The 11,951-nt window shown below is 42.0% G+C and overlaps 1 protein-coding gene across 5 annotated transcripts in view; it reads left to right on the top strand.

The window, feature by feature from the left end:
* Positions 1-3,820: 3,820 nt before the first annotated feature.
* Positions 3,821-11,951, top strand: part of LOC148000808 (uncharacterized) — a 77,747-nt gene continuing 69,616 nt past the window's right edge. For 3 of the 5 annotated variants that reach the window (XM_087586775.1, XM_087586778.1, XM_087586777.1), the window contains exons 1-2: positions 3,821-4,821; positions 7,536-7,861. In XM_087586775.1, the coding sequence (XP_087442901.1) occupies positions 7,536-7,861 (326 nt within the window). In that variant the 5' untranslated portion in view covers positions 3,821-4,821. Of the gene's footprint in view, positions 4,822-7,535; positions 7,862-10,294; positions 11,557-11,951 lie in introns of those variants that run through there. The other 2 variants (XM_087586774.1, XM_087586776.1) reach the window with 2 other exon arrangements.

The raw sequence follows: 11,951 nt of genomic DNA, 5'->3' as shown, positions 1-11,951 counted from the left end.
GTTTGTTGTCTTTATGATTTTGATGATGTGCATATAATTACAAGGAAGGGTATCAAATGGTGTAGTTCCAATATATAGATCGTCACATGTCAACCATGCTTCAATGAAGCTGCAAAAATAATTTTATCACAGTATCGAGGCCGGAAGGAAGCGGTCCAATGGTGAACAGAAGGTGGTGTTACAGCAGGTCCACCTCGAATGCAAGAAAACCAAAGATGACTGCTCCTACTCCATGCTCACACAGTTTGTTCTTCACACCCTGTCGTCATTCATCGCCACACTCAAACGCGATCTTCCCAGAAAAGATCCCTTCCCATAGCAGAGCTCCAGGGCTTTCCCAGTTACCTCATAACCTGTTCCACTTCTCTTCAGAAGGACACACCAAATGAGTGGTGATTGATTGGTGGTACATTGATGGTTGCTATGAAAAAAAAATTACCTAAAGAAAGCAGCATGGGTGTAGTGGTAAATATTAAAAATACCCACAAACCCTCACTAGCTGGCATCGTTGAGGCACATGGCATAGCGAGGTATATTTATCTCAGTGGTGGCCAGTTCTAGGGCACCACGCCATGCTACCTCTAGCTATTCTCTGGTCCCAGCCGCAGCCATCCTCCTGTCTCTCTGAGGCCAAACTTTGTTCACATTCCCAGCATCTGCCCCTAATGGTTATAGGATCAACTCCCGTTAAAACCAAACCTCAATAAGATTGTAATTTAGCAATCATATTTATCTCAGTAATTTACACTCCACAAAACATCCACTCAATAAACTCAGAGCCAATTGATAATGATATAAACTGCCCACCTAGATAAGACAAATTGTTCTATGGAAGTCCATCCCTCTAGAAATAGTCACAACTACCTGTGGCCGTTTAAGGCCACACGGATCTGGGCCGTCCTTCTCTGCCTCCATCTTGATTCTTCTCCTTTCCTCCTCCCCCTCTCTCCTCCCTTCAAAACTCCGTGCCTGCCTCACTTTCTCACTGCCCAATCACAGGTCTTAACTTGTGCCAGCCCTCACCTGCATATAGACAACAATGTACACTTAACCCTTTGTCTAATTAAAAAAGGAACTTTTCTCACAAATATAAGCTGAGCACAACTATTATCATTTTGTAGTTTACAAAGTATAAAATATACCTAATACCCAGTCCATCGTTTTTGTCAATAAAATAGAACATTTTGTTATTTATTTTAGCTTAAGGCTTAAAATCTGTGTTATGTCTTGGCTAACTTCTATACTATCTGAAAACTATCTAATTAAATACGTATTTTGAATGTTAAACAGCCTGGGTAGGCTATGAGAGTATAACTAGTCTTCAACCCCGTCAGAAATCTGAGAATGACCAATACTATCTGAATATATAGGAAGCCTAACATGGCTTCCTGAACCGAGACAAGTTGAAGAGATAACTGTCTACCGGTACAGTACCCTGTTAACAACATATAAGAGCATCAGCCTTCTGGCCCAGTATCATCTACTCAGTTAGTTCATAGTTACAAGAAAGAGTATCAAATGGTGGAGTTTAAATACATTGATTGTCACATGTCAACCATGGTTCAATAAAACTGCAAAAATACTTGTGTTATCACAGTGTCAAAGCCTGAATGGAATAGTCCAATGGTGAACAGAAGGCTGTGTTACAGCAGGTCCACCTCTAATGCAACAAAAACAAAGGTGAACGTCTTATCTAGGTGGGCAGTTTATATCATTATCAATTGGCTCTGGTTGATTGTGTGGATGTTTTGTGGAGTGTAAATTCACTGAGATAAATATGATTGCTAAATTACAATCTTACTGAGGTCTGGTTTTAACGGTTGCCAGCTAGAAGGGTTTGTGGATATTTTTAATACTTACCATGATGCATGGGGAAGAAGGCTTTATTTGGTTTGTAATTTGTAATTTGGAGGTTCAGTCCATCATGACAGGGAAGTTATGGGGGCAGGAATATGAGGCTATATCGTTGCACCCATAGTCAAGAAGTAGAGATGGATGTTGATGCAGCTTGCTTTCTCCTTTTTTATTCAGACTGGAATCCCAACTCAGGGGATGATATCTTCCTTCCTCAGTTAAACCCATCTGGCAACACTGTCAAAAACATGCCAGAGGTGTCTCCTAAGTGCTTCTCAATCCACTCAAGTTGACAACAACGATGAACCATCTGTACTTTGGTTAGAAGATATTACTAAATGCAGATGTTAAGGGTTGGAAAGGTCTAATTTTATTTTAGAAATAATGAATATAAATTTGATTTGCTTGATTAAAAAAAAATGAACTACCACCTCCCCACCAGCAGCTAGCACCTTGCTAATAATTTTATTTTGAGATTTGTTTAAACAGACTGATAAAAGGCCAGGATGTTTTCTTCCCAGGGTTTTTGTTAAAATCAACTGGAGCAATGGCTGAGTTATTGTCAGAAACAATGCTGGCATTTTAGAGTTTCAGAATCCAAGAAGGCTTTACATGAAAACAGCCAGTATGTTGAGCCTTCTTAAGCCACTATCAACAGTGAAGAAGACAATGCTCTCCTAGAGAACTTCCTAGAGCCCACACTGACGTTAGTTTTGAGGAACCAGAGTAGCTTGGCAGGAAGAGTGAGCTGTAAAATGGACGTTCTCTGACTTTTTGTGGCGTCTTTGTAGTTACGTCACACTGGTAACATATATGACTCATTACTTTATAGTCAGAAGCATCAGGTTTGAGTCAGAGCGCCAGCTTTATCTCTGGCCACCTCTTGCATTCGAAAAGTTCCTATATATACTTGTGGGTAATTTGGTCAAGATAATATGTCAACTATTTTCTGGAACAACTTAATTGCTTCACGAAAGCAATTCTTTATTGAGCACAAACAAATGGACAGATTGTATATAGATCCAATTTCTCAGATAGCTTACTCTTTCACATACATTCAAGATGTTGAAGAAAACTGGTACAATAACTGTGGTGGTTTGAACATGCTTAGCCCAGGGAGTGGCACTATTAGAGGGCTGGAGTAGGTGTGTCACTGTGGGCGTGGGCTTTAAGACTCTCCTCCTAGCTGCCTGGAAGCCAGTCTTCTCCTAGCTGCCTTCAGAACTAGAAGTAGAACTCCCAGCTCCTCCAGAGCTGTGCCTGCCTGGAAGCTGCCGTGATTGCCGTCTTGATGGTCACTGACTGAACCTCAGAACCTGTAAGCTAGCCTCAAGTAAATGTTCTCTTCATAAGAATTGCCTTGGTTGCGGTGTCTCTTTACAGCAACCGAAGCCCTAACCAGGACATTAACATATGAAAATATACAAGCTGATCTCTGGGAAGGAACTCATCTCAAATGTAGATCAGAGACATAGCCCTTGCCTTAGAGTCAACATTAGAATCGATGGAGAATTAAAAAAGTACATTATTTAGAGACTCTAGAGATGGCTCAGCAGTTAAAAGCTTGTTATTGTCAGAAGCAATGTTGACAGCTTACAGTTGCAGAATCGTGGAACGTATAGAAAGCCTGATTTTGCTTCCATGAATCCATGTCAGGCAGCTGACCTATACAGAAACCTGTGCTCATTTACACACACACGCACGCATGCACGCACGCACGCACACGTACAAACAATAAATATTTTTATTTTTAAAAGGACAAAGAAAGAATACGTGTTGCTCCAGATCGGTTCTCAGAGTGTCAAATGCTTTTTGTTCATTTGCTGATGACTTGATTTCTGCTCCTCAATCTTGTATCATGGCATATCATATAGACATATTTCCTATATGCTGGAAAAAGTGTTTTCAGGTAAATCTGACGTGAACATATGCATAATCATATCTATGTAGATATGCTCTGCTCTTCACATTTGGTTGAGCGTATTTGTATCTGCAGACACAGCACACATGGCTTTGCCGTTGCCTTTCCGTGTGGAGTGTTGGTGGGGCTATCAGGCTAACACTTCGGGAACTGAGCTAATTAGGGAATGGTTCCTACTGCTCTGACTTTTACTTATCTGTTTATTTTTGGTGGTGGTGGACAATGGTGTTAGTTCTTCTTTATCAGTGCTAGGGGTGTCCGTGTAGGAAGTCTTTTGAGTTCTGTCCTACTCTCCGATTTGTAGTTTCGCTTTCGTTTTCTGCCTTTTCTGCCTTCCCCAGAATCGATTGCTCACCTCTGCTGGGTTATCCCACTTGTTACCGAGCAGTTGCTCACGGACTTCCTTTACTGTCTGCTGTGCTGTTACGTGAGGTCATGAGTTATGTTCCTTCTCATCCTGGGTTTTAGCTCTTCTTCGTCTTCCCATTATTTGCCTGGTTAAACCTTCAGCTTTCTTGATTCCTTCAAGTATCCACCTTCGGTTTCACTTGCGTCCTCAATTTTCTCCACTCTAGTTCCCTCATATCTGCACTAATCTTACCTCCTCGAATTTTATTTTTTTATACACAATTTGTTTTTTTTTTCTTATACTGGAGACTACTGCTATTTTTATTATCTGGGAACATCTACAAAGATCATGTGATTTATCTTAATTAATTTATTAACAGAAGCTCATTAGTAGACTTCCTGATATCAAATTCTTTCTGAATTCCTAAAAGACGTGTGAAACGAAAATGTTTTTCCTTAAATACCTTTATCAACTTCCCTGCAGTGTTTACAACTTTCATCATTTAGAAAAATAATTTATTTTATATTTAAGAATTATGAAGCTATCAAAATATAATGTGACGCATTTTTGGTGAAAGAAAGAATGAGCCTGAAGAAAATGTCAGAGTATTTTACTATATAGTAATGCTCGGCTCTGGAGCTGCGTGGAAATGAGCACGTGAGGATCATAGCCACAGAAGACTAAAGGCTTATCCCAGGTGAGTTCTTTTAAAGCTTAGTGTAAAGAAAATAAAACATAGCTTCGTGTATGAACAGGTGATCTAGAGCAGGGAATGGAAATAATGCCCACTTATAAGGTCGTCAGTAGTTTAGGGATGGATCAGTTGAAATGCGGTGTTCGCCTAAGATGTCATCCCCACAGCTCTTAAGGGGCGTGACTCACTCAGTCGCCGGCGCGCGGGTACAGCACGAGAGGGAACCTCCTAAGTTCTTGGTGTTAAGTGTAGGTGGCATAACTTCTGGGAAAGCAGGCCAGCGTTGTCCCAGGGGCTCATACACAGTGACTCAAGGAGGACAAAGAAAATTTCCCCAAACAAAAAATTACTAACGGACAAGAAGTTGAACTGTGCGGTGGTTTCAGAGACAAGAAAGCAAATACAAGTCGAACATTAGCATCCTAGCAAGAGTCTTAGTTTTCAGAATTGTCGTGGAGGAGTTTTAATCTGCGGGGAGGTATGGTTCCTAGTCTGGTTTCTCCAGGGATTTCAGGGGTCTCCAATGACAGAGTCTGAGTTTCTTGCATCTTTAACAGGGCCACGGGAAAGCGGCCACAGAGGCCTTGGTTTCCTAAATTTGAGAGTAAGAGTAGATAGCACATACCTCGAAATGTGAATGCTCAGCTCGGGCTTGTCTCAAGAACCTTATTTCCTTTCCGGGGATCTTTCGGCATCTGGAGAGCAGATTCCGGGGCGGGGGCGGTGACATGGGGGTGGATCCATAGCCTGATTGACAGGTGGGCTGTTACATAACTTTGGACCATTTGTATATACATAGGCTATGCATTCCATAATTTTAAACACAGAGAGACCCCAGTCGTGCACACGCTTGAGATGGCAAATAGAGCTTTCCCCTGATAGATCGACTCAAGGGCAGACGAGCCTTTTCCGTAGGTCTAAGCTGGGCCATGTAGTCTCTCCTTAGGCAGGAGGCACTGCACCCCACACTGGGTGAGGTACAGGTGTTACTGTACAGGTAAGGAGATAAATTGTTTTCCCCAAGGGAAGCTACCTGGGTCTCTAGCTATCTCCAGGCTAGCCTTTCTCAGTATGTTAAATAAAAAGACAATGTGTGAATTTTATTTCAAAAGTGTAAATTTGTCTAAAATACAAGAGGAAAGTTGATACAAAAAAAATAAGAAAATTTGGAGAATTGACTAGGGCCAGAGGTTGTTTTGATGGGGCATTTATATATATATATATATATATATATATATATATATATATATATATATATATTGTTCTTTATGTATTCATTTCATTCCTGTTTTTCATTTTTAGGTTGATTCATTGATTGATTTTATTGGGCTTGGGATCAGCTAGTTAAGTGGGTTATCTCTCAGCTATGCTCCCAGCCCAAATTTACTATTGTTGGAACAACTACTCGTATTTCAACAATATTAGCCTTTTATAAAGTGTTTCCATTTTATTAGCTTTGGATTGTAAACGTTTAAAATAAAACAAGATCCCTGAACTTTCTCAGTCACCTCTCTCGAGTCTCAGCTGTGTGCTCTGTGTTGCCTGTCCCTTGGCTTGTCCTGTTAGAGTCTTCCCTATCTGACCTGTTCTTGTATTCGAAAATGAAAGTCTCAGCTCTGTTTGTACATTGTTATTTTTTCTACTTTGTTTTTTGCTTCGTCTTTAGGCAGTGTCCCTGCCTATTGATCTTAAACCATGGTGTAGCTCTGTAGCTTTTCCCTCATAACTTCTTTATTTGAATCTTTTCTTGCTGTCTGTCTTAAATTTTCATTGCAGTAGCTACCAAGACCAAGGCAACTTATAGAAGAAGAAGTTTACTTGGATCTTACAGTTTCCACAGATTAGTGTCCATGGCAACTGTGGTGAGGAGCGTTAGAGCAGGCAAACAAGCATGGCACCTGAGTAGTCCGTTAGCCCTCTTGTCTCCATCCAGCAGCAGGAAACAGAGTTAACTGTGGGCTTTAAAAACCTCCTCCAACAGGGCCACAAATCCCAATCCTTACGAAGCAGTTCCACCAACACCGGACTAAGTATTCAAATATATGAGTCCATAGGAGCCGTTCTCACCAAACCAACACGTTTTCTAACAATGATTAGCAACTTTAGCCTTTATTATAGTTCTGAATAAATACACTTTCATATATTTTACTTCTGTTTCACAGTTGGATGTAGGAATCATTTGGAGGCATTTTAGAATGTCTGCTTTAGAAATCTCGGATCCTGGGTACTCATGAATCAGTTTGTTTGGCCCACGTTGCCACTTACCCTGTTTCCTCTCAGCTGTAAGAAGATGTGGTAGGACAGTCAGACTTAGGGAGTGCTTTTGCTTGGTGTTGGAGATCTTGCTGGGGTCTGGCTGGATGACTGTGTCTGAGCTGTTGGGGATGGTCTTGATGAGACAGACCCTTAGTCACCATGCCCCTTTGGCTTAGCTGCTACAGTGAGCCACGACTGTAGGACAACACATCCACTGCTGTGCTTGACAAAAAACATCGTTATCTAATGGCCATGTGGTTTTAATCTGAAGTAGCTGTTAATGTATGTGGCTTTGGTGGTACGGAAGGCGTGTCTATTTCCTTGGGGGTTAGGCAGATGGCATCCCTTGTATTGTGGCTGCTGTGGTTTGAACTTGACCTCATTTAACAACCCCCTGTGATTGTTGTAGGAGGTGGGGTCTTTAAGAGGTGAATGGGTCATGAGGGCTCCTCTTCTCACAGATGGGATTGAGTCTCTTAAAAGAAGAAGAAGAGAAAGAAGAAGAAAGAGGAGGAGGAGGAGGAGAAGAAGAAGAAGAAGGAGAAGAAGGAGAAGAAGAAGAGGAAGAAGAAGAAGGAGGAGGAGGAGGAGGAGGAGAAGGAGAAGAAGAAGAAGAAGAAGAAGAAGAAGAAGAAGAAGAAGAAGAAGAAGAAGAAGAAGAAGAAGAAGAAGAAGAAGAAGAGGCTTCCTGGGGCTGGGGAAGGCAAATAGGAAAGCTTAGCCCCTTCCTAGAGGAACTATGCCAGGTGTCTTGCAACCTGGAACCTCAGTTCCAGAGGATTTTCAGGTATGTATACTTACATGTGTGTGTGTGCGCACATACGCACACACACATGCACGCACACACACACACCTACACATGATTATAAAATAGTAAAAAATAAAATGATCAAAAAGCAAGGTACATACTGAGTTTGGTGGCACATGCCTGTAACGCCAACATTTGGGAAGCCGAGTCTGACACGGGTAGATGTTAAGTGTGAGGCCAGTTTGAGCAACAATGTGGGGAACCTCTCACAAGACAAAGAAGCAAAAGCAACCACACAGTAAACACGCATGCTCTTCCCTTTGCCGTGCTTCTGTCCTCAAAACAATGTGGCCGTGAGGTATGGACTTGGAAGCAGACAATTATCCCTACCAGAATACCAGTGGGATATGCTGGGACCTTTATCTAGAACTTCCCATCTCCAGTTTATAAATAAATTGTTCCTTATCAATACTCAGTCAGTGGAATTCTGTTATAGTGAATGGTTAAGTTAGAAGATAAGATTGTAATAACTTTGTCTTCTTTTGGTGTGTATGTGCATATGTACACATGTCTTTGTGTGTATTTGTGTGTTTGCATGTGCGTATGTAAGTGTACATGTATGTGTGTGCATGCATACATGTTTGTATGTAAGTGTGCATGTATGTGTGTGTGCATGTATGTGTGCCCATGCGTATATGCATATGTGTGTGTTTCTGTCCTTGTGTGGATGTGCACATGCATGTGTGCAGAACAGGGATAATCTTCAACTATGTGCCTAAGACTAGCTTTGAACTTCTGATTCTCTGGCCCCTGTAATACAGAATTACAGGCATGCGCCATTATGTCTGGTTTTATACAGTGTTGGGCATTAAACCCACAGTACTACTTTACCAGCTGAGCTACATTTTTAACTGTTGCTGTAAATATTTTTAAAAAAGTCGGTTGGGGATTTAGCTCCGTGGTAGAGCGCATGCCCAGCAAGCGCAAGGCCCTGGGTTCGGTCCCCAGCTCCGAAAAAAAAAAGAAAAAAAAAGTTTAACCTTTTGACCCGCTCTAGCGTCTGCACCCATAGGGCCACATGGCACTGCGGCGTTCTTTTATCTCAGGGGATCCATGCTGCCCCCAAGTACTCTCTGACCCAGGCTGTCTGCGAGCCATTCCAGCATGGCACCTTGCCATTCTGGTCCCTAGAGTTAATTCCAGCACCCGTGGGGCCATATGGAACTAACCATAACTTATCTCTGATTAGTATCTCTCCCAGCAGCTCTCTGCTAGCCTCGAACTCTCTGGTTCCAGCTACCTGGTAAAATCGGAGCTCTAGAAGTCCATCATGGGCTGGCCTGTCACAGTTTCCTGCTAAGGTCTCTGCCCACACTCCCAACAACCCAGTGAAATCATGACTCAATAAATTGTAATTTATCAATCAAATTTGTATGTTACATTCTCAATCCACAATACATCCACACAATAAACTCACAGCCAATTGATAAAGATATAAACAGCCCACCTAGATAAGATAAATTGACCCATATAAATCTATCCCTTAAGAAATCTTCATAACAACCTGTTTCTATGTAGAGATGCATGGCTAGGATAGTTTACGTCTGTATCCGTGTTGCTTCTCCTCTCTTCTGCTTTTCCTTCTGCTTCTAAAACCTCTGTTCCCGCCTCCCTTCCTTCTTGTCCAATGACAAGCCTCCTTTTATCTTGTGTCTGCCTTCATCTGCATAATGACATCAACCTACACTTAGCACCTTGTCTCTTAAGAAGTTTTAAAATGAGATGTGTTTAGAGGGTGTTGTGGCGGGAGTGGTAGGATAGAGGAAAGCTTTCGGAGGTAGTCATTTGTCACACCGAAGCGTCTACTCAGGATTTCCCTGCCAAGTGTGGTTGCCACATGGGTTTTCGAAGTTCTGGCGCTCACTGGCAGGGTGGGGGTATGATCTGAGTGAGATTCGTATGCTGGAAACAGGGGCCTCAATGTGGTGATGCTGGGAAATGGATGAAGTACCCGTTAAGAGGTAGGGTCAGGTAAGTTGCATTGGTCATACTGGGGGTTGCACCCCCAGAAGGTGTTACCCAGTTCTCTCAGGACTTGGTTAGTGCCCTTGAAGTTGTCTTGTTAAACTAAGAGCAAGTTGTGCCTCCAAAGCTGTCTTATTTCTTGTCTCACCCTATCAGGGATTTGTATTCTGAGTATTAATTAAAAATACTTGTCTCTGTTTCTCTCCTCACCCTCCGCCTTCCCCGACCTTCTGCCCTTTACTAGAGAGAGACAGGAACTCTATTACCCATCACTAAATCATATACACACCTTCTTTTTCCTTTTCTTTTTTTTACCTTGAAACAACACAGGGTGTCTGAGTTGTTCAGACAGGGCCTAGAACTTCTGACACTCCCTCTACAGGTGTCTGAGTAGCTGCCATGTGCCACTGTCCTCAGCAAGACATTTTTATTTTAAAATAATTTTAGACTGCCGGAACCTGAAGGAAACAGACCGGATAAACAGTTCTCTGCACCCAAATCCCGTGGGAGGGAGAGCTAAACCTTCAGAGAGGCAGACACGCCTGGGTAACCAGAAGAGACTGCACACTGCACACATCTCGGACACCAGAGGAAAACACCAAACGCCATCTGGAACCCTGGTGCACGGAAATTCCCGGAAAGGGTGGCACAGATCTTCCTGGTTGCTGCCGCCGCAGAGAGCTCGTGGGCAGCACCCCGCGAGGAAACTTGAGCCTTGGGACCACAGGTAAGACCAACTTTTCTGCTGCAAGTGACCTGCCTGGTGAACTGAAGACACAGGCCCACAGGAACAGTTGAAGACCTGTAGAGAGGAAAAACTACACGCCCTAAAGCAGAACACTCTGTCCCCATAACTGGCTGAAAGAAAACAGGAAAACAGGTCTACAGCACTCCTGACACACAGGCTTATAGGACAATCTAGCCACTGTCAGAAATAGCAGAACAAAGTAACACTAGAGATAATCTGATGGCGAGAGGCAAGCACAGGAACCCAAGCAACAGAAACCAAGACTACATGGCATCATCGGAGCCCAATTCTCCCACCAAAACAAACATGGAATATCCAAACACACCAGAAAAGCAAGATCTAGTCTCAAAATCGTATTTGATCATGATGCTGGAGGACTTCAAGAAAGAGGTGAAGAACTCCCTTAGAGAAACACAGGAAAACATTAATAAACAAGTAGAAGCCTACAGAAAGGAATCGCAAAAATCCCTGAAAGAATTCCAGGAAAACAAAATCAAACAGTTGAAGGAATTAAAAATGGAAATAGAAGCAATCAAGAAAGAACACATGGAAACAACACTGGATATAGAAAACCAAAAGAAGAGACAAGGAGCTGTAGATACGAGCTTCACCAACAGAATACAAGAGATGGAAGAGAGAATCTCAGGAGCAGAAGATTCCATAGAAATCATTGACTCAACTGTCAAAGATAATGTAAAGCAGAAAAAGCTACTGGTCCAAAACATACAGGAAATCCAGGACTCAATGAGAAGATCAAACCTAAGGATAATAGGTATAGAAGAGAGTGAAGACTCCCAGCTCAAAGGACCAGTAAATATCTTCAACAAAATCATAGAAGAAAACTTCCCTAACCTAAAAAAAGAGATACCCATAGGCATACAAGAAGCCTACAGAACTCCAAATAGATTAGACCAGAAAAGAAACACCTCACGTCACATAATAGTCAAAACACCAAACGCACAAAATAAAGAAAGAATATTAAAAGCAGTAAGAGAAAAAGGTCAAGTAACATATAAAGGCAGACCTATCAGAACCACACCAGATTTTTCGCCAGAAACTATGAAGGCCAGAAGATCCTGGACTGATGTCATACAGACCCTAAGAGAACACAAATGCCAGCCCAGGTTACTGTATCCTGCAAAACTCTCAATTAACATAGATGGAGAAACCAAGATGTTCCATGACAAAACCAAATTTACACAATATCTTTCTACAAATCCAGCACTACAAAGGATAATAAATGGTAAAGCCCAACATAAGGAGGCAAGCTATACCCTAGAAGAAGCAAGAAACTAATCGTCTTGGCAACAAAACAAAGAGAAGAAAAGCACACAAACATAACCTCACATCCAAATA

This window comes from Rattus norvegicus, chromosome 15, assembly GCF_021556685.1.
Source record: "Rattus norvegicus strain SHRSP/BbbUtx chromosome 15, alternate assembly SHRSP_T2T, whole genome shotgun sequence".
Lineage (NCBI taxonomy): Eukaryota > Metazoa > Chordata > Mammalia > Rodentia > Muridae > Rattus > Rattus norvegicus.
The sequence above is the reverse complement of the archived record's forward strand: the minus strand, read 5'-3'. Positions and strand labels throughout refer to the sequence as shown.